A 24,234-nucleotide genomic window follows, 5' to 3' on the forward strand; every position below is an offset into this window, starting at 1 on the left:
GAGAGTGGGTGACCCTAGCCTGGGGATAAATTGTTAGAAACCTGGGAGAGTTGTAAATAGCCAGGTAGAGGAGGTACCTCTGGGATCAATGGTGAGAGGTAAGAGACCTCAGCATTGACAGGTTTCCCAAATCATCAATAAAAGCATTAGTCTTTGGAGCCACCATGTCCAGAGGGCGCTGTTGACAGAATCATTCATTCAGAAAAATATTTTTTGAGTTCCTGGCATACTTCTCTAGAATAATGAACGAAACATAAAAATCCATGCTCTCATGGTTTCAAATACTCATGACCATAAATTCTCTGTTTATATGAAACTGTTGAAAACATTTCTAACTTTATGACTTAGAGTTTAAGTCTACAAGCAAAAGTTTAATTTTTGCATGAATCATCAAACTGGTACTCTGAGTAATTTAAGGAAAAGAAGGGATTTCCAAACATATATCTCTCAAAATCTCAGTGAAGACCCCTGAGGTGTTTTGGTGTCCTTAAGAATTGTCTAGATAACTTTATATGGATAAGCAACAGTTCTCTCTGTACCATAAAGTAATCATTCAAGTATGTAGTGAAAATGTTTGTACTCCAATAGCCTAGTTAGAATGGGACCTGAGTGACATCTAGTCATAATCTTGGCGAGCCTCCCCAGTCAGCCATTTTGAATTTGCCACTTGAGTCAGAGAATGCTAACAGAAAATTCCTTGGATTCATATATCGTCATCACCCCCTTAAACAGATCAAAGTGTGTGTTTTGCAGGCTGAGCTTTAGAACTGACTTCTCTGTATTCACACATCTATGCTTATACAACCCATTTTGTGCACAGATATGTCTGTGTAGTTCAGTGTATGCATGGTTACTTATTGAATTTAAACTAGCTATATATCAATGTAATCTGTCAGTTGAATAAGGAAATCAGCCCAACCCAAGAAAATACAACGGTGCCAGTTCAAAGGTTAACTTCCTTTATAAGAATTGCTCATGTGTCTTAGTAATTGAGCATACCATTTTTGTTGAGTTATTTCCTTTTATGGTAATAGATATGAAAAGTACAGAGGTTAATGAATATGTGATAATTTTATAATGGAATATAGGACAGGTTTCTTTTTTCACCTAATGCCATTAATGACGATACATCATTAGTGTATTGATAAAAGATCAAGATTTCTTAAATTAAGGTTCTTACTGCATTATGCCAAAATATTTTTAAAATCTTGAGAGTTTTATGATTACATCTTAATGTACTGATGTTTAACAAGAAAAATGGGAACAGAAATATTAAATTCTTGCATCTTTGCCAAGTCCAAATGGTTATAGTAAATTTAACTTTGGAATTTCCTGACTTTTGTGTTGTTGAAATTGTAGGTTTTACCCAACATTAAGGGAGTCTTTCAATTTCATTTTACTGTATTTAAAATTTTTAGGTAATTGTGGAAGGCAGGGAGGGTTGGAAGAAAGATTCTGGATGCCATAGTTTTTTAACAGCTCACTACTCAATTGTTAAAAGTATTTTCTTACAGAAGCTCAGCATCATCATTTTAAGTCTTCAATATTTTACAACTTGTAATAATTTGATCTTATTTGTATAGACCTAAGAAAGGGTAACAAAATGTTTCCACCCTCAGTAAATTAAAAATAAAGAAAAAGACAAAAAAAAAAAAAAAAAGAAAGAAAAGAAGGAAAAAGCCACTACTAGTAAATAGCTACACTTCCCAAGAAATATCATTTTGGAATGCAGACCAAAAATTTAAGCTCACAATGTTTCACTATGTTATCAGTAACTTTTATGTATTTTGAAATAGATATAGCTTTCCAACTCTTGCTGTAATGTTAAAAAGCACTGTGATGGAATTGCTTCTTGTCACTGTTACTTCATGCCTGAGTTACTCCAAATTAGTGTTTAGAAAGATGCACTATTGACTTCAGGCCAAATGGGAACCGTTCATTATATTATATTGTTACATTAGCAGTCTGTTAAAAATGCTGTTATTGTGCTTACATAGACAAAAAAAAATCTTAATTAAAAAGTTCCTTTAGTGCTTATTAGTGTTAATGTACTGAAACTATTTTAAATGTGCTTCCCAGATCAATAACGAGAAAAAAGAGACCAGAAGGAATATATAATCTTTCTATAGTAAAACCCTGAAATAACACAAAGATACTGATATTACGTGATAGATGACAGGCTTCCATCCTCTGTACAGCCCCTTGCATTTTCCATTATCCTGAAAAAAAAAAATCCTTTTCTTTCCACATTCCCCTTGGGCCACTGCCCTCTCTTTTCCTTCCTCTTCACATCAAACTTTGGAATTATTTATAGTTGTTCTCTACTTTCTTCTGACTTACTCTAAAAACCCATTGTAATCTAGGGAATATCCTCACCAGTCAAGTAAAATTCATTTCATCAAGATCACTAAGTGGACTTTTCCCATTGCTACAGAAAGAATCATCTGAATGCAGTTGGCTCCCAAAAATAGAACACCGATTTTTCTGCCTTTGTGTTGAGCTGCCTACGAGGCATGTATATACTTCATATGTCCCACAGTTACCTCACACTCAGCATACACAGACTGAGTCTTTAGCTCCACTACACCCACTCTACACATATCTCATCTCAGTGATTGACCCAACTTTCCAACCTCTTGCCCAAGACATAAATCTGGGTACTACCCATGAAACTTCCATTTCCTGACACAACCATTTTGTCACTAAGACAGTTGGATAGATTCTACTTCCTAAATAGATTTTTAATTCATCCATTTCTCTCTGCCTTCATCATCACTGTCTCTCTTCTGGATTACTGAGACAGCTTTCTGTGAGGTCTCCCTACCTCTTACTTGTTGGCACTGCATTCCTTTTTCCACATTGCACAGTGACCTTTTTAGAGCACAAATTTGGTCATTTCGCTGTCCTATTTGAGTCCCCTCTTCTCCAGATTAAGTTCCTGCAAATCATCCTCTACTTATCTCTTTAGCCTCATTTCTTTCTATGCACTCTGATTCAGACATATTAACATTTACTTAGTTCCTCAAATATAAATTATGCTCCCTGTTGCCATGTCTCTGTATGTGCTCGTTCCTCTGCTTGGAAAGCAATATTGCATTTCATTTTTATGGCCTGTCGGAGGCCTACTTATCTATTATATTTTAGTTGAATTACCACTTTCCTGTGGAGTCTTTCCTGACCCTTTGCTCCTCTGCCCCTCTCCTACTTCAGTTTTTATCACACCATATTGTCATCAGGTATAACCCTGATCTCCTGGCCATCACTGGAAGCTTCTGAGGAAGGAGTCCAGCAAACCTCTGGTTTCAGCTGTACTGCTTTGCAATTCTATTTCTGGTCCAAGGAAATGTTTATCTTGTATTTTGAGACCAGCTGGGTCTTTTTGTCTTCTCTTTTTTGTCATCTGTCACCATTACGTGTTTAGAGCAAAAGGGGAGTACCAAAGCATTTTGCCTAGAAGTCGAAATCTGCATATTTAATAAGCTGTCCATGTGATTCATATGCACATTCAAGTTTTTTAACATCTGTACTCTATTTTTTTCTGTTGAGAAGACTGAAGCTATTTGACCTGAACTTATTCAACTTCAGATTCCCTATATTACTACATCCTCATTTTCCATTTTCCCTGCCTTTGATGAAATGTCTTCCCATCTTTCCAGAGCAAAATATTCCAGCTCTGCACTTAATTCCGTCACCTTTCAAGACCCCTTCTAACTCTTGCCATTAATTAGTTCAGTTTGTAGTTTGCCTGTCTTGTCTTTCCTGACTCTTTCTATTTAGACTTACAGTCAAGGCCATCCTAAAACACATTAGCAAAAAACCTCTCTTCCTCCATCTTTTTGGTCACCTTTAATTATACTTTATTTCTGACTTTCTTCACTGTAAAGTTTCCTAAAAGCTTAGTTTATACCAGCAATCTCAAGTTTCTCACCACCTACTTATTTCTTATCTTTTTATATCTTTATCTTTTTCTTGAACCCCTCATGGTATTTGCTATTCTTGATTACCATTTCTGCTTAAATATGGTTCCTTGATGTATTAATTTGCTAACACTGATGCAACGTATTACCACAAATTTAGTGGCTTAAAACAACACAGATTTATTATTTTACAATTCTGCAGATCAGAAGTCCAAAATGAGTCTCACTGGGCTGAAATCAAGGAATCAGTAGGACGGCATTTCTTCTGCTAGTCTAGGGAACAGTCCATTTTCTTTTTCAGCTTTTAGAAGCTGCCTTCATCCCTTGGCTTGTGACCTCCTTCCATCTTCAAAGCTAGCAGTGTAGCAATCTTCAAATCTCTCTTAGAATCTGACTCCTCCGCCTTTCTTTTCCATTTATAAGGAGGCTTGATTACTTTGGACCCAGGGCCAGATAATCCACGATTATCTCTCCATCTCAAAATCAACTGATTAGCATCTTACTTCCTCTTTCTCATGTAAACTAACCTGTTTACAGGTCCCAGGATTAAGACTCTGACATCTTTGGCTATTATTCTTCCTACTTCATTTAACTTTTTAAAAATTTAAATAGCTTTTCCATGATCCTGATGACCTCTCTTTCTTATCTTCACTTTCTTCTCTTTCTTCAAATGAATATATTTTCCCAGAAACTATTTTTAACATCTTTTCACTTCATAATTGTATGTTACTGATTTTATTCACATTGATAGTTTAAACTATCTTTATGTTTACATACTGATCACTTTCTAAAACCTACCCTAAATTTTCACCTGTTTTCTAGATATTATTAACTCAAAATGTAATGATAAAATTATTTCCTTTTCCAAAAATATTTTTCTATATTTCACTAATTAACAATAGCTCAGTAATGAAAACTTGCTGTCCCTTTCCCTTATTCTTGTTTCTTCTTTCAGACTATTCATTTAATTTAGTCTTTCCCCTTAACTGGAACTTATACCAAATCATTACCTCTACTGTCCCTGAACCCGTTCTTACCTAAGCCCTGTTCTCCTTTATCAACATTGGCAGATATCTTTGCCAATAAGAATAAAATTCTTATTCTCTTTCCCTGCTTAATGATTTGATTCCTCCTCATTGCTACAAAGCAAGGACAGATTCCTGAGAATGGCACTCAAACTTTCCACTCTCTTAAGCATACGCTCAGATCATGGGAAACTGTTCATTCCTCATCTATACTTTTAATTGACCACCTCCATACTTTGGCTCACAGTATTTCCTCCTTCTGGTACAACCTCACTCTGCACATTGAAGCTCTACCCCATTTTTCAGGTTTCTTTATCAACAGCTTTATCCTCCAAGAGTTTTTTGTGGTTCTCAAAATTGAATTCAGATGGTGTATTGTTAGTCATCTCTTATTATGCTTTGTTTTACATTTATCTATTTAAAAGATTATAAATTTATGGAGGCCAGAGATTATGTATAATTGGTACATGGTATGTGACAAATTGAAGGCCTTTATTCAGCAATTAGTTCATAAGTGAATAGTAGATGCCTAATTAAAACTTGATTATTTGATATTTAAAGAAAGTTGAAAGTTTTAAAGAATGAATAGCATTTTCATTATTATTTCAAACAAATTATTTGTTAAAGAAATTACACCTTTTTATGGTTCATTAGTTATAAGTAATTGAATTCAGATAGTATATCGTTAGTCATCTATTATTGTGCCTTGTTTTATCTTTATCTACTTAAAAGATTATAAATTCATGAAGATCAGAGATTATATATAATTGATACATGGTATGTGAAAAATTGAAGGCATTTAATCAGCAATTATTTAATAAGTTCATAAATGAATGTGTCTAAATTTTAGTCAGAATCAACCTTTTTTTATAAAAGTACACTTGATCAAGGCATAGGACAGAGCCAAAGCTAATATTTACCAATTAGAGCTGAAGGTAAAACAAAGTGATAGTTCAAAAATTTCGCAGCTGTCCTTACCAGATTCGATCTGTTCTCTTACACTGTATGAGAAAAAAATCACAAGAAGATTCTAGAGATTATATCTGCCCACTTCCTCACCAATAAATTGTATATAAAAGATAAAGAGTTGCATGCTAAACTGACAGCTCTGAATAAGTTAATACATTAGGTTTCTTGGTTATAATAATAATAATAATGTAATAAGTAAGATCTCCTCCAATGGTTCATGGTTGATGGTTCATACTAAAGTAGAAAACCTGAGTTAAGTGAAAAAGTATATGGCATGGGAGGGCTTCCAGAATGATGAAGAAAGGACCTTATTAGACCCTTTCCCAAGTAAAATATTAATTTAACTGGTGAAATTTATTTTGGAAACATACACACACAATAATTTTAAGCCCCTGAAATTCTCCTAAGGGCATACAGCAAATAGATATTAATAGAAGAAAATCTATTAAATCTTGGTAAGAACTTTAAGAGTGAAACAGTATTTGAGCCACAACATGCTCCATTTCCTCCACTGCCCACCTCTGTATTCCAGATCTACCTGGATGCTCTACTTCATGTGGGTGCAGCCAGGAAGACAGAGGCCAGCCTCTCTCCTCAGCTACCATTCTGGAGCTATGGTTTTACCTCAGGAGGGCCAGGTTACTCAGGTTTCTTATCGCCTTTCCCTACCCCCAGTTCATTTACAAAAGCTGTCATCTAAATGGGAGTGATAGAGAGGACTGCTCTCCCTTCTCTACCCAGCCCCAACCCTTAAGTGGAAGCTGTACTCTAGGTGCAACAGGCCATGAATAGTGGTTATCCAAATGCCCCAACTTCAGCTTGCTCATAAAGCAGAGGTTCAGCTCAGGGAGAGGTTTATTGAGAATACCAGGAGCTGCCAATCTCTTTCCCCCCGTATCCACTGATAAAGCAAAGGCATCAATCACTCTAGGTGAAATGAGAATGTGCTCCCAGCATCCCTGCTTACCCAAAGGAAAGGCAGACCAGAGGACTAAGAGCCCCTTAGCTCTGCCTGAGGAAACAACTTTGTTTGGAACTGAGACTAGAGAGCTTCATGCATAAGGGCACTGTCAAACATAGTAGAGCTTTTGGTGGAAAGCAGTTATGAGGATAGTCTCTCTGTGATTCAAGCAAAACAGCAGAACAGCCAGAAGTTTAATAGAATTAGGGAAAAAGACAGCTCAGAAGAGCCCTCCTAGGATCATTGTCAACTCTGAGGTTTGAGAAAAGTAGGCTAGACCCACTCAAGAGTAATCAGAGTAGGATGTGTGACAGACTTGAAAGCATTCTTCAAGCCACACACAGACCCGTCAACACAGGCAGAAGCTTCATGGCACAAAGAACTTAAACACGGCTTATGACCAAACACTGAATAATTTAAGCTACTCTAGCTAATCTGACCCAGAGATGACTCCTAGGGAGCGGGACTTAAAAATAATAGCACAGTCTTTTCTGACAGAAATTATATGCATGTTCAAGGCTGTGTCCTCTCTAGAGAGATCAAAAAGGCAATCTCCAAGCTACTTGTTCCTAGCTCAACATGGAGAAAAAAAAAAAAAAAACCCTATAAAGTCCTTGAACTAGCAACCTAAGCCACACACATCCAACAATAAAGGGTAAAAATCTCACTGTTTAAGAGGCCGTAAGCACATCATTTCACCAATGAGTGCCTTTTGTAGTCTACAGAAGACTTACTTTAGAATTAAAAATATAGATAGTTTGAAGATTAAAATATGGAAATAAGATATATCATACAAATGATAACCAGTTAGAATGGTTAAATTATTATCAGAAAAAAATAGACTTTAAGTAAAAAAAAAAATGTTCCTAGAGATAAGGATATCTTATAATGATGAAAGAATTAATCCATCAGAGTTTTATAATGGTTATAAAAATATATATGCCCTAACAACAGAGGCCCAAATATGTGAAGCAAAAATGATAGAATTGAAGGAAGAAAGAGATAATTTATCAATAATAATGGAGAATTCAATAACCCACTTTCATTAATGAATAAAATTAATACAACAACTAGGCAGAATATTAAGGAAATAGAACAATGAACAACACTATAAACTAATTAGATCTCACAGACACACAAAGAATATTTCACCCAAAACAGCAGAATATATACTCTTCTCAAATGCATACAGAACAGTCTCCAGATAGACCATATGCTAGGTCATAAAACAAGGCTCAATAAATTTAAAAGCATTGAAATCATATAAAGATTGTGCTCCAACCACAATAGAATTAAATGAAATCAATAACAGAAGGAAATTTGGAAGGTTCGTAAATGTGGAAATGAAGCAACAGGTTCCTAAATAACCAATTGTGCAAAGAAGAATCCCAGGAAAATTGGAAAATAATTTATGATAAACGAACACACACAAAACCTACAAAATTTGTGAGAGTAATTTAAAGCAGTTCTCAGAGGGAAATCTACTATTGTAAACACCTATGTTAAAAAGAAAAAAATCAGGTCAATAACCTAATCTTCCACTTTAAGAAATAAAAGAAAAACAAACTAAAATCACAACAAGCAGAAGGAAGACAATAACAAAAGCTAGGGTGGAAATAAGTGAAGATGAGCTTAGAAAACAGTAAAGAATGTCAACAAAATCAATAGTTGGTTATTTGAAAAGATCAACATAAAATTAATAATCCTTTAGACCGAACAAGAAAAAAAGAAGGGATATCACTGGCCTTTAAAAGTGATTATATAAAGTAATTCTGTGAACAACACTATGCCATTAAATTATATAACATAGATCAAAAAAAGACGAGTTCCTAGAAAGACACACACTAACAAAACTGACTCTAGAAGAAATAGAAATCTGAGTTGATAATAACAATATAAATGTGATATAACAAGTAAAGAGATTGAATTAGTAATTTAAAATTTTCTCTCAAAGAAAGAAAATATAAGGCCCAAATGGCTTTAATGGTAAATTCTACCAAACATTTGAAGATAAATTAATACCAATATGTTGTAAAGAAATCCCAAAAAATAGAGTAAATAGGAATGCCTTCCGACTCATTCTTTAAGGATAGTATCACTCTGATACCAAAACCAGACAAAGAAAGTACCAGAAAAGAAAAATATAGATTAATATCGCTTATGAATATAGATGTAAATATCTTTAAGAAATATAAACACACTAAATGCAGCCGCATACAAAAAGGATTATGTGTCATCATCAGTTAAGATTTATTCCAGGAATACAAGGTTAGTTCAACATCTGTAAATCAAGTGAATATGTAAGTAAAATAAAGGACAAAAGCCATGCAGTCATCTCATTAGATGTAGAAAAAGCATTTAAAAATATTCTGATGCCCTTTCATGATAAAAATAATCAACAAATTCAGAAAAAAAAGGGAACATCCTCAACATGATAGGGTATTTATGAAAATCATACTTACTGGCAAAAGAATGAATGCTTCCCCAGAGATAAAAACAAAATAGATGTCCACTCTCAAAATTTCCATTCAGCTTTGTTCTAGAGGTTTTAGTTAGGGCAATTAAGCAAGAAAAGGAAATTAAAAGTATTCATTTTGGAAAGGAAGAAGTAAAATCATATACTTGCAGATGACATGCCTTTAGTGGACAACTAAAGTGGAGAAGATATCCTCTAAAAAACTATTTGGCCGAATAAATGAATTTAGCTAGGTTGCTATTATACAATATCAATATATAAAAATTAGTGTTTAAAATTCTTAAAATAAAACTAAGAAAAGTTTTATTTGCAATAAGATCAAAAAGAATAAAATGTTCCAGAATAATTTCACAAAAGAAGTAAAAGAATTTTACACTTAAAACTACAAAACTTTGTTGAAAGAAATAAAAGATCTAAATAAACGGAAAGATATCCTGTATTTATAGACCAGAAAACTTAATATTAAGATGGTAATACTTCCCAAATTGATCTATAGATATAATACCTTTGTCAGTATATCAACTTGCTTCTTTTGTAGAAATTGGCAATCTAATCCTAAGGTTAATATGGAAATTCATATACAAATCATGTATCAGATATAGAACATATCTAAAGAACTCTTACATTCAATTGTAAAGGACAAACAATTAAAAACTGGACAAAATAATTGAGTAGATAGTCTATAATGAAGATATATAAAAGGCCAATAAGCACATGAAAATGTGCTCATCATTAGTCATTAGGGAAATGCAAACCAAAACTACAGTGTGGTACTATTTCATACCATTACAATAAAAAAGATAATAATGAGGGTTGGCAAGTAAGTGGAGAACTTGAAATCTTTATACATTGCTAATAATGTAAAATATTACAGATGCTTTGGAAAACCATTTGGGAGTTTCTTAAGCAGTTAAACAGAGTTACTAAATGACCCAGCAATTTTGCTTATAGGTATATACCCAAGTGAGATGAAAACATATGTCTACACAAAACTAGTGCACAAATATTTACAACGGCTTTATCCTTAACAACTCCCAAATGGAAACAATGTAAATATCCATCAAATGATGAATGGATAAATAAAATCTGGTATACCCATACTGTCAACGCTAAGCTGATCGAGAAAGGAAGGTTCAATAGTGAGACACCCAGTTGGTAGAATGCACAGGAGCCTGACGTGAGAATGAAACTGCTGGCACCAACTTTTTGTGTGAAGCAAAGTTCTATTGGGAGAAGTGCAGTCTATTGCAGGGAATGGACTTCTGCTTCTGCTCCTCTTATGCTCCCCTTCTTGTGCTCCCCTTCTGCTCTCCAGGAGACCGCATGGCTCCACACATATCAGAGTACAATAGTGGCATTCAGCCACACATACGTGATACAATAAGCTGAATTATGTTTAAACATTTTAGGTGCAGGTGCCCTACTACACTAATGTAGCATTCTAAGCCTGGGGTCCTGTTCCTAGCCACGAGCCTGCATCACAGCCAGACCTGGGACCCACCAGGCTTGGGACCCACACATACAGTGGAATATGATTCAACAATTAGATAGAATGAAGTACTGATATATGCCACAACATGAATGAACCTTGAAAACATGCTAAGCGAAAGAAGCCAGTCATGAACGATCATCTACTTTATGAATCCATTTATATGAAATGTTTGTAACAGGCAAATCCGACATATTAGTTATTATTAGTTATAGATCTATTAGTTATATATTAATTACTGCCTAAGTCTTGGAAGGAGTAGGGAGAGTGACTGCTAATGGGATGGAATTGTTTTTGGAGGGATGAAAATGTTCTCAAATTAGGTTGTAGTGAAGGCTGCACAACCCTGCAAGTGTACTAAAAATCATCGAATTCCATACTTTAAGTGGGTGAATTGTATTACCACACATATTATATTTAAATGAAGCCATTTATAAATATATAATGAAATTCCGAGTATGATTGATATATACCATGTTTTCAAAATCCGAAAGGGGAAAGAAACATTAATTTTTCTGTCACATCGTATTTTATCATTTTGACAATACCTGTTTTCCTTAATAAAGCTTGAAGTAGTTAGCTATTTATTGCATTTAAAATTTAGTCATAAATTTTTCTAATTTCTAGCAGTATATTAATGAATAGAAAGTCAATATAAAACCGAAATATACTTTTTCATCACCCCCCCCCCAAAAAAAATTATACAGAATAGGCTAAATACATATATAGATCCTTGGCATGGTTGGAAAGAAAATATTCTAAGAAAACTTTTTTAAAACAAAATTTCTTCTTTTATTTATTCTAATTTCTCTATAATATAATTGTTACATGGACTGCTTTTATATTTGACATGTACATACTGGAATTGACAGAATCTCTAGGGCAATGTTCTTTGAATTCAGTGATATCTGAGATCACACTTAGCACTACTTACCAAATTATTCATTATATTCTGCTTAGAATAAGATTTACAGTAAATGTTGTAAATGTTGGTTGACAAATATGAGGTTATGTGGTTTGGCAGTCAGAAATCTGTCAGATGGTTTTGCTTAGATCTCGTTTTCTTTTTCAAAAAAACTTGTGTTCAGCATCTTCAAATTACCAAATACTTTCCAGTCCTTCTCTTTCTTTACTCTTCCACGGCACACTTAAAACTCACTCCTTTGTGGCAGCATTTTTTTCTTAGCCTTCATTCACCTCCCTCTTCCTCTGATCTCCCTGACCTTTCTTTCCCAGCCTCCTATACCGGCTTTTCTTCCTTTGACTTTCTTTTAGAAAGTAGTGATTCTGAGAGTTCCTTTCTTAAGTTCAACTCTTTTTCATTTCCGTGTCTTCTTTTGAGATCTCATCCATTGTTACGACTTCAGAGTGCAATTTGTAGAGTTGGTGATATACCACAAGTATACACACATCTTTACGACTTATGTCTTTAGTGAATTTAAAAATTTTAGCTGCTTGGTTAGAATTTCTACATTTCTAACTAAGAAGCTGAAAATTTCTCTAAAACATCTCAAGTTCAGAATGTCCAAAAAATCAATTTAACCTCAAAATGTGTCACATTGTCTGTTAATAACATTACCATCATTTCCCTTATCAATTAAGGTAGAAAGCTGAGGTTTTTATCCTGTAGCAAAGTCCTGTTTGATTTCTTCTTCTAGATATCTCTTGAATATGTGTTCTCTTCCTCATTATAAAGCCTGTTTCATGCTCTTATCATTTATCACTGAGCTGTTTATTATCTATCCACATTAAACTCAAGGAGTGTCTTTAAAATATTGATTTGCTCTTGTTTAACTTAAATTCCTTCATAGATACCATTAATCACCTCAGAACAAAAGCCAAAGTTCTTGAGAATGCTCCTGAGGATTCGGCATATGACTAACTAGTTTAGCTTATATTCCATTAGTTTGGCAGCCATTCTGGTATACTTTTCATTCTTTACTCATGCTATTTTTTGATTTACTTTTGTTGTTTTTTATTAGTTTACAGCTAACTGAATTTCACTTGCCACAGTAGCTTGTTCAGAACTCTAGGACATGCCAATCAACACATTCTCTTAACTTAGAGGAGTCCTTCAAAAATTGGCATGTGATTCAATTCAAGACATTAGGACAAAAGGAAAGATTTGCTTGGATTCTCCTTGGAAAAACGTTTTTTTCCCTTTAGGAGAAAACCATAGGAAGAGCCACCCTCTCTTCTGCTAGATGTTCCAGTCAAAGATCTAACCTAGAACTGCTACGGCTATTCTGCATTGACCAAGGAAGGCAGCCTAAGGATGCAGTCAAAGCACAGAGGAGGGTGTAGTTGAGCAGATCTCACAGAAGATGATCGGGAGCCATTGGCTTAAACCAATCCTGAAGTCCGTGCCCCTTCTGGACTTCCAGATATGCAAGCTATTAAATTTCTGGTTTATGTCAGTTTGGATAAGTTTTTCTGATATTCGCAGACTAAAGCCTCCAAACTGATAAATAAACTCTTATTTTAAAAGTTCAAGGATAGGTAGGTGGAAGAGGGTACAATAGGTATGCAGAGCAGGAATGAAAACAATTCTCATTAAGACTGCCTTTTCCCATGAGTAGGCTTGGGCACACTTGTTTATACCTAGGCAACATACACTTTATATTTGAAAAGGTAATACTTCCAAATTATGACATATGGTCTTGAAGAACTAAAACTACAAAAGAGCTAAATGCATCTTTCTTAACATAAATGTTAAATTTAAATTTAAATTGATGGATGAACATTGGGCATGAATGCTTTGAAATGCAGTAAGAAATTAAAAAGCACAAATATTTTAATTTTTTAAATTGGGGGGAGAGATTTATCCTAAAAATAAATGAAAAACATTCTATTTTTCATATAGAATTCTTAGATATTTTAATGAGAGCCTTTAACATATAATTTTGAAGCTAACCTTTTAAAGTTGCAATTTAATTCTAATGAGAATTGTGAAATGTGGGGTTTTTGTACAAAATATTTAACACAAAAACCACAGATTTAATATCATTTCATGTGTTCTCTGTTCCAGATTTTTTTCCTTGAAAAAGAAAAATGTCAAACGTCTTTCAATTTTGTACTCTTTTTATTGTCAAGAAGGGTATTTGGAAGTAGAGCACAAGAAGTTCTTTGTTATGAAAGGAAATGCCTGGAAATTAGAGCTACTATTTAAATGAAAGACTTAAGTTCCTAAATTTTAAGAATTTGGATCAATCCAGGCTGGCCCCCCATAAGTGCCTTTATTGTTGGTATAACTTTAGATATAAGAGGTTTAAAAAGCAAAATTTGGGGTCCTTCACTTTTGTACTTCTTGCTGCTGCACTTTGTACTCTTCTCTTTTCTTGCCTTCTTTATCCAGAATTGATTGATCAACTTATTAATAATCAAAGTACAGCTGTTCTTGTTTCCTTTCTCTTCTGAATCCACAGTCCATTTTATTACGATGCACAGCTCTAAGATAGCAACACAAGATGCAACAGGTCCTGATTTTGCACACGTGGTTTTATTTTATTGGATTAAATCTGTTGGCAACTAACCACATTATATATTTGCTCCTCATGCAGTCAATTCATGTTAGAATTCTGGTCCCTTGGGGAATTGGTAAATTTTGATTTGTACAACTGTGCCTTCAGTGGCTAACTGTTAAGCCTCAAATGAAGATATTATTTCAGAGACTGTCTGAATCTGGCAACTTTTTTTATATGAACATTCCAAGAAGACATATAAGCATATAGTTATTCCCTGATACAAGTCATAGGTAAAAGTGACTTGTCAGAATGAATGGGAAACAAAAGGATGAATAGACCAATAGAAGAATTCAAAAAGTATTGCCAAATGTTTTTTTTTAATTATGAAGGTTAAAGTTTTGTCTTATATTTACAATAACAATACCATTTTTGTGCTTTTATTAATACATTCTTTAAAAAATTAATGCAACTAAAAAGAATAAATGGTCAGATTCACATTTCAGTAATTATCTGTTTGTGGCTTTTATAAAATTGGTCCCTGTATTCACTGGCCTTTGCTAGCTCTAGTCCTTCAAAAGGACAACCAACTCCCAACATTCATGGCAGGATTTTTCTCACAATGGCTCATTTCCTTTTAAATGTATTAGCAATTAGCTCCCAGTGTACCTAATTTGTAGCTTTCTTTGTTTGACTTTCCACCTCTCTCAGCTTATTGAACTAGAAAAAAAGGACATTAAAGCTTATATAAATGGCCAGGTTTCCTGCTTTAGGGAAAGTTTAAAAGAAAGCAGACCTTTCATTAATATGAAAGGGAATAGACTAGTCCCAGCATTGAGTAAACTGAATGAATAAGTGCACGGAGGTACACTGGGAAAACTGGACACCTCCCAAAGCCCCCCAAATTTGCCCTTTGCCATGTTTCTGTATTATTTTAGATTCGAAGTGAATTCCCAGAATGTCAAATATACACCCATATTCAGATGTAAGTACAAAAACGTTTTCCGAAGCCCAATAGAAAAAGAAACAAAAAACCAACAACAAAAAAAACCGAACATGCCATCTTCCATTGGTTCAAATAATTAGTGTAAAAATTAGCTATAAAAATTTTAAATGTAGCTACTCCATATTTCAAAATATAATTACTTTAAAAGCTGTAATTCCTAATTGATGTAGAGTGGAAACTAAAACATTAACATTTTAACTGATTCTCAATTTAAATTGCATTTAAAAGAAAAAAAGGATATAGAGTTTTGCTTTAGTTGGCTTTGTTTTACTGCCATGGGAGTTGACTTTCATCTCAGTTCCCATAGATATATGTGAGAAATTCTTTAGGGCCTGAAATAAGAGTCTCTTCAGGGTTATATGATCTCACCTAATCAACCATGAGTGCTTTCCTACTCTTTTTTTAAATCCCTTTTAAAAGCTCTTTAATGAAGGCCTTTCTCAATCGTCTTCTCCTTCTTTCCTTGATTAGACATTGATGAGTGCAGCGTCATTCCTGGGATATGTGAAACTGGTGAATGTTCCAACACTGTGGGAAGCTATTTTTGCGTTTGTCCACGTGGATATGTAACTTCGACAGATGGTTCTCGGTGCATCGGTAAGCCTTGTATTTTTGAAGGCATAATATACTGTTTCTTTATAATGACAGAACAGCCCAAACAGGTATGAAGTTGGCAACAATTATAAAACTTTGGGAAAATGGCTTGAAAGAGTTGTTTAAAATAAATGGTCCCACTATTGAGGGATTGATAAACCAGGTGCTCTCTGCCCGACTGCAGTTTCAGAAGCCATCTGGGTTTGTTTCATATTGTCGAAGTCATTTTGAAAATGAAGAAAGACTTCCTCAAGACATTGCTCTTGCCCAGTGTTAGAGACACAAAGGCATGAGAAAGAGTTTTAAAAATCTGCTTTGGAGACAGAATTTAGTAATTAAAGTTTATTTCATTGCTGGGAATCATGAATGTAGTCATTGTTTACTCAGACTTTGTTTATTCTAGTGAAAATAGTTATTACGAAAAAGAAAATCACACCTTTAACTTTGCTCTTTTAGTGTATTCAAATTAAAGCCAAATATATTTGTATGTTCTCCTTTGTTTAGAAAAATGGAATAGTGCTTTTCGGTCATGTGTAGGTCATCCATTATTGAGCAAGCTTTGACTTTAGGGCACTAAAGATTCATGTGATACAGTAATTAGGAAAATTAAACCAGTACCCAAAGATAAAGTTGCTTGATTCACTAGGGGATAGTCATCTAGACAGTGACAGTCTCCCTTCCCCGCCAAAAGGAGATGTCAGCAACTAACTGCCAGGGCCTCAGTGGATCCTGATGATGGTGCCCAAGTGAACTGGGTTGATGAAATAGAAATACAGAGAGTCAGATTGTAAGCTAGAAGTCCTGTCCCACTAACAAAAGGACTATGGCCTGAATTCATTTAATAATAAAATATTCTGATATGCCTGACACTAGTTTTGGCCATCAACAGTAAACATGAGAGATGTAGACCCTGCCTTTAGAATACTATATTGTCATCATAAATTGTAGTAGAAGACCAGCAATAACAGTACTACAAGAAACAGTGGTCATGGTAGTAAAAGCAACAAATTCTATTCCTGAAATCCATGTCATATGTAAGGAACTATACATCTACACTACCTCATTATTTCATAGCTTTGGGGCCTTGGGCAAGCTACTGACCTCTCTGTACTTCAGTTTCTCCTAGTAAATGTTCAATAAGATATTTCTTCTTCTTCTCCTTCTTCTTCTTTTCTCTCTCCTCCTCCTCCTCCTCTTCCTTCTTATTATTATTAGGGGGGAGAAGGAGGAGGAGGAGAAAGATATGCCGGCACTGGACTCATATATTATGTTTTGTAATCCTTATAATAGCCCTGTGCAATAGGTTTAATTACTGAGATGAAGGAACTAAGGTCTAGAGAGAGAAGGTGACTTTTGCATTTGTTTCAGGGCCAATAAATGGAGCTGAGATTTGATTCCATGTCTCTGTGACTCCTGCATCTGTGTTACTATGAAATTACATTGCCTTCTTACCTACTTGAAGGTGGCAGAGACCCTGTGCCTAGATATTAAGGTCTCCTGAATGAGTGGCTTCTCTACTATTATGCAGATAGTCTGCACTGAGAAGCAGGATGTCCATTTGGAGCCACCTTTCCAGTGTTGGAATGATGAAATTTGAATGACAATTGTTTGTTCTTTATGAACGAATCAGAGATTCTGCCTTATACTAAGTAAAACATTTTTAGTGACATGTGAAGTCTGTAAAACTGAGCAAATTAACTATTTTTAGAGTCAGTGTTGCCAATTAGCACACTGCATAAGTTTGATTCATTTAACATAATTTAACAACTGTGAGAATGGAAAATTAGCAGAACTACAGTTGGCTTAATTTTCTTAAACTTTATAGGTAAATAATGTGCACATACACACTCGCAGGCAAATAATTATCAGCTTGAAACAGGCATAGATTCAGCTCTGTAGGAGAAATGTCAATTTGGGAGCCATCACTGAACATTATTGGCTGGATGCCATAGACATAGACCCTGGCTTCAAGAAACTTACATTCTAGAATATAGCTAGAAGAAATGTGGCTGGAGAAATAAGTAAGGTTATTACCGTGAAATTCTGGAAATGCCAAATAAGGTATATGTGTTTTCTTTGCTAGGCAATGTGGAGTAATTGAAAGCCTTTGAGAATGAATTAGCATGGTGATGAAGAGGGATAAGAAGAGAGACAAGCTAGTTAGAAAGTAGAATTTGCCATAACAGATGTTACTGTTTTATTTCATTTTTCTAAATTATTTCTTTTTTTCTATTTGATTTCTTAAATTGCTAAGTCTTCCTTTAGTAATTTAGTAAACTCGTGTTCTTTTTTTTTCTTTGCATTGAAAAGGAGGCATAGTCTTCATCATATTCAGACAGTGAAGATCGATATTCCTAATGATTTAGTGAGGTGGTTTTTCTTCAATGTCAGCTATTTGGTTTCCACTACCTTGTGATAAACTCTGTGTATTGCCTCTCTACATAAAGTCTTAAGTCTTTTCTTGGACATTAAAAGCCCTTTAGAACCTGGCCCAGCCTGTATTTAGGACTCATCTCTAACCATTTGCCACCTGATAGTGAAAGTTCTCACATTGCCATACATGAGCACAGTGCCAGGCCTTTGCTCACAGTTCTCCCTCTGCCTGAAGCATCTTGATATCCCCCCTTTATGCTCGCTAAAATTCAACTCATCCTTTAAGTTTCAAATTAGATACCATATTTCTTTACAGCCATTTCTACCTAACCCACATTTTCTAGTTGGACAAAACTCATTAGCCCCTCCCATAATATTTTTCATTTCCCTTATTTCTGGGCTTATCATATTGCCACAGGTACTTGGGCTCTATTCATTGGCCAGACTAAGTCCTACTGGGTCCTACCTTATGCAGTTTTATGTATATGTAGTACCTTACATGCAAGTTTGGGCTTAGTAAATCTTTTCTGAAATGAACAGGCCAACTAACAAATGAACAAATGAGATGATATCAAAGGGAAGAATTTCATGTTGGTTAATAGCTGCTTTGCATTGTTGGATATCCTGCTGGACGTGATGTGATAGGACTGAGTGGTTGTCCTGGATGCTCAGAACGTGAGAGCCTTCTTGTGCTCCTGAGAGAAAGGCAAGAGTCCTGGGCTAAGGATGAGTCCCCATTCATTTCAGTATCAACATCCTGACCCAGGAACAGAGGAAAACGCCTAAGGAGGGGAGAAGACTCTCTAAAATTATGAAACCAATGTAAAAATTAAGTAAGCAGCTCTTAAAATTTTTGAATAGTTATGTTACATTTGGAATAAGTATATATTTTCCATATACAAGAAAAAATAAGTCTAACATTTTAATGTGTAAGAAATCTTTGACTTTAATTTTTAAAAATCTGAGTCTACATTTTTTTAGATCGAATTTATTTATGATTGAATTATATATGTCATGGATATTTTCATGCTATTCATTTTATAACCACATATATGCTACCAATAATGAGTTCGACGAACTCAAAACTTTTTTTGAATATGAAACCGCGTGTTATCTGTAGTTCTATTCTAAAAGTGGCATATGCTAAATGCTGCCTTAATTTTTTATTCTAGTTAACAAAAATATCCTGACTGTATATCACATTATAAAGCATCAATATTGCCTTTTTCTTTTATGTGTAGGAAAATAATTTCATATGGCAGGAGAGTTTAGCTGGGCATTTTAATTGTAGAAAAGGATAGTTTTCCCATTTCATTTGATGCTAAATATAAAAGTCAAATTCATAATTTAATCTAGCGTATTTCATCAAATTTTTTTAATATGCAGGAAAGACCTTTCTTTTTTAACAAAGTACTAATGTATGTCAGTTGTAAAAAGAAGTGAAACATAATTAATAATCCTTTTTAGAAGCATTTTCATAGCACAGGTTAATGGCCCTTATTGGAATCAGTGTCTTTGCAATAGCCATGGCATTATTAATACCTAATTTTCACATTGTGATATAGGCAAGAAGAGTGACTGACAGCTAGTAATGAGTAAATAATGAATTGACACGCAGCAGTGAGCAAATTCTGTATGCAAGATAATGGCCCTGCTGCTATTGTACCCTCAGAGCTCTAGCACGGACCCTAAGCAGGGGGATTTGAAAGTGCTAGCAGCAGCAAGTGAAGTTCAGAAAACGAGAGCAAGCAGCAAGCGTTTAGAAATCCTATGGTAAAATATGACCTTGCCACAACATCCTAGTGCATTTCCTTGAGCCTTACAAAAGTTCCAGTGCACAATATTGCCTTGGAGTATTCCTTAGAAAACAAAACCTGAAAATATAGTATAAAAAATAATACTATAAGAGAAAATTTGAGGCTGTGGGTGATTAATTGCCAAATAATTTTTAGGCCACAAATGCTGTAAGTCGAAAAGAAAGACCTGATTATTGTAGTGAAAAATTTCAAGGAAATGAGCACTAATGTTGACCATGAAAAATGGGTGGGAGTTGCCCAAAGGAACAAGGGTGCTCTGAACAAGAAAGACGTGATCAAGATTACAGGGTGCTGAGGGTATCTGAGTGGGCTCAGAAAAGGATGAGAAGAGCACGTCTGGGAAAGAGAGCTGAGGAAGAAAGTAGTTGGAGATAAAATGAAAAAGATGGGTCGAGATTAAGGTTCTATTTCTAAGATTCCTAATTGCCATGCAAAGGAGTTTCAGGTTGATCCTTAGGACAGTGAGAGACTATCAAGACTTTAGAGCAGGAAGAGACACAAATCAATGGGGGAAAAACTGTTTTGAAGAAATGAGGAAGATCTTGATACAAGGTGATGATGGATGTTAATTACATATGCATGTGCATATTTGCAACAAAACAAAGGATAACCCAAAATTCCTAAAACTATTTAACTAAAGTGAGAAGGAGAGGCAGAGATGAAACAGTATCCTGAATAGTGTTTTAGTTTTAACTTTAGAATCATGTAAAAAGAACAAGGGTAGTAGTTTTAATTAAGGGAGAATGTCCTAGAAAGAGGTTAGATGGTGAGGAAGAAACACTTCACTGTTTTAAAGGAGGAAGTAAACCTGAGCCACGGTGGCTCTCTTTTTTTCGTTGTTCCTAGTTCTTGTTAGTCTTGTATAATGCAAACACAAAGCAACATGAAGATATTCAGGAACAGCAAGAATCTGCAGAATTAATCAAGGGGAACTCAGGTTGGCACCAGACCATTAAAGAAGAGGATGCAGGGCTTGAGGATCAGGGAATGGAACCTGAGACAATGGTTGCTATTTACCAAACACCTACTATCACTGGTATTCTGACCTGAGCTAGTTTTCTGTCTCAGCGGTGTTTTCTGACTGAACCCTTCCTTTTTAATGAGCAAAACCCATTCAAATAGGAGACATACTCATTTCAAGGTACAACCAAGTTTTCATAGTGTTTATAATTAACCATTCCTTCTCTTAAACCAAGTTTAGACTAAATGTCAAGCCATGAAACAAAGTCCGATAATAGTACCGTTATTTTGCTTCAAGATAGATTTATATTTTAATCAGAGGAGATGGATTGCTTCTTCCTCAGTGTGGCTTTAAGTAAGACTTCCTGTAAACCTTGTTCTGGCAATGTAGTGAGGGTGATAGGAGATTATTAGAGGAATAGACTTGTTTTCATTTCTATGACATATCAGTCCTACAGTTAAACATACAGCAAGCATTAGAAGGATTTGTCTTAATGGTATAATAAATATGCTTCATCCGCCTTTGCCTCTAATAGTTCGCTGTTTCAAAGGATGATATGCCTCAACAACTCTTAGTTCTATAGGGTGTTCTTCTTTTATTTCAGGTACTCTTCCATATGACACATTGTCAACACAATACTTTCTAATGGGCATGCAGTTTCAGATATGCAAAGCAGATAACCTAACTCCCAGCCACTTGTTTTGCTTTTGAAATATATTTTTGGGGAGACCTTAAATATGAGATATCACCCTACACTCTATCTCATCCTGGTATGTTTTTGACTGAAAAGATTGAGGTCAAAAGCTTGCCTCACCAGTGTTATTAGAAGAGACTGTGAAATTTGTGAAAAAAGTTATGATTTATTTTCTGGTTCTCTCTTTCTTTCCCTTCACCCTCTCACTGACAACCTGGTTTTCTTCAATACATGTTATAGGACTGACAAGAGGTTTCCAAACTGTGTAGAACGATAGTTCTTTATATTTATCGAATTTGAAGACCCCTCTTTAACATGAAAAATGTTTTCAGATCCATGCATGATGCTAATACAGAGAGAAAATACATAATGAAGAAGCTACTGGGTATGAAGTAATAATTTTAAGTGAGTTTAGATTTTATTAGACACAGTGGAATCCCCATAAATGGGAACCATAGTAGTACTTATATATTTCAGATGTTTTTCACTTGCAGTGCAATATTCAGTATAAGAATAGATTTATGAACTCCTCACAATATCATCGAAGACTCCCAAAGTTTGGGGCTGGTATATTTAGATTCCCGATGGAGTCCTGATGAGCACCTATTCATTTTTATACATATTTCCTTATTTCCAATATGCTGTTGTATTTGACCCCATGAGTTACTTAGAAGTATAAGGGGTTTCCCGTTTTGCAAGTCTTCCATGTGGGCTATGTATATATCTATATATAAATATATGCATCAGACTAAACTTGTTCCTGTACTGTTCACGTTTTCTCTGTATCTACTGAATTTTGTCTATGGTATCTATCAGTTCCTGAAAGAGTTATATAAATATCCCATTATGATGGTAGATTTCTCAGTTTCTCTGTGTGGTTCTTTAAGTTTTTGTTTTATATATTTTGATGCTATGTTATAAGGTGATGAATGCTTACAAATATTATATTTTCCTGGTGAATTGAACCATTTTATCAAAAGTATTGACTTTCTAAAAATTTTTTTCTTTGTCTCGTTCTAAATATTCTCTCTTGGTCTATTTTATCTCATTATTTTGCATCACATTTTTTGAGTGGAAGTGGAAGGTTTAAGTGTATGCTTGTTGTGTATTTTTCTTCTCATTTTTTCTGCTTCCTTATGTTTTAAATGTGCCTCTTTTAAACAGTCCATCTAAATTGTTTTTGTACAGTATAAAAATCTTTGTCTTTTAAATGGAGACTTAAATTTATTTGTGTTAATTAAAGTCACTGATATATTTGTTTTTATTTCTATTATCTTTGTACTTCCTACTCATCTTGCTCTTTTATTACTTTTATCCTCTTTCTTGCTTTATTTCGGATGTATTTAAGTTTCCTCCCCTACACTCCATTATTTTTCCTCTATCCAGAAGTCACATACTTAGGTCTGTGATTTTAGTGGTTATCCTAGCTGTTTTAAGATGCATATGTAACTTAAAGTCTAAAATTAATGTGTATTTTTTTTACCCACACCTAAGCAATGAAAGAAAATTAGAATTAAACTTTGATCTTTCCGAATTTAAAAAATTCTAACCATTGACACTCCCTCTTTACAACAAATTAACCATTATTATTACTGTTTGATATTTTAGTGCTTGTTTAGATTTTACCCAGATATTTAACAATATTTTTCCTCTTCATTCCTTCATGCATTTTAACCCTTCTACTTGGTATCATTTTTCTTTTGCCTAAAGCACTTATAAAATTTCCTTTAGCAAGAACATTTTGGGAGAAAATTCTCTCTTTTTGTTTTCCTGAAAAAACCCTTAATTTTCCCTCTGGAAAGATGATTTCTTGGGGTACAGAGTTTTAGGTGGACAGTTATTTTATTGCAGTGTACAGAAGATACTAGTCCATTGTGTTATAGCAGCCATTGGTTGCTGTTCAAATATCATTGTTCCAATGCTGTTCAAATGATTGTTCAAATATCATTCCGTTAGCAGGTAATCTGTCTTTTTTTCCCTAACTAATTTAAGATCTTTGCTTTCCCTTTGTTGTTCTGTAGTTTCACAGTAATCTATAGTGACAAACTATAGATTTCTTTTAATTTTTTTCAACTTCAGATTTATTAGAATTCCTAGATGGGAGGTTGTTGCAACATTGTCGGAAAATTCTCCGCTAGTGTCTGTTGAATATTGCATCTCCCCCGGTCTGTTTATTTCCTCTTTCTAGTGCTGTTAGGTGTATATCACTTTTTCAAGCTCACCTCCATGTTTCTTAACATATTCCATCTGTGTCTCTCTGAACTACACTGAAGTAAATTTATTCAGCTATATCTTCTAGCTCAGTAATTCTCTCTTCATCTATGTGCAATACACTGCTTAATATATTCAGTAAGTATTTTATTTCAGTTATAATCATCTTTATTTAGAGAAGTTTCATTGAATTCTTTTGTTGTTTATAGACTCTTTTTTCTTGCTCACATTTTTAGGTTTTAATTGCCTTAAACATATTACATATAATCTAGTTATTAAA

The 24,234-nt window shown here is 34.5% G+C and overlaps 1 protein-coding gene across 1 annotated transcript in view; it reads left to right on the plus strand.

Moving 5' to 3' along the window:
• FBN2 (fibrillin 2) overlaps positions 1 to 24,234 on the plus strand; it is a 241,980-nt gene that overhangs the window by 106,694 nt on the left and 111,052 nt on the right. The window contains exon 8 of the mRNA XM_016159020.2: positions 15,776 to 15,901. Coding sequence (XP_016014506.1) covers positions 15,776 to 15,901 — 126 coding nt within the window. The remainder of the gene's footprint in view (positions 1 to 15,775; positions 15,902 to 24,234) is intronic.

Source organism: Rousettus aegyptiacus, unplaced genomic scaffold, assembly GCF_014176215.1.
Source record: "Rousettus aegyptiacus isolate mRouAeg1 unplaced genomic scaffold, mRouAeg1.p scaffold_m13_p_8, whole genome shotgun sequence".
In the NCBI taxonomy this organism is placed as follows: Eukaryota; Metazoa; Chordata; class Mammalia; order Chiroptera; family Pteropodidae; genus Rousettus; species Rousettus aegyptiacus.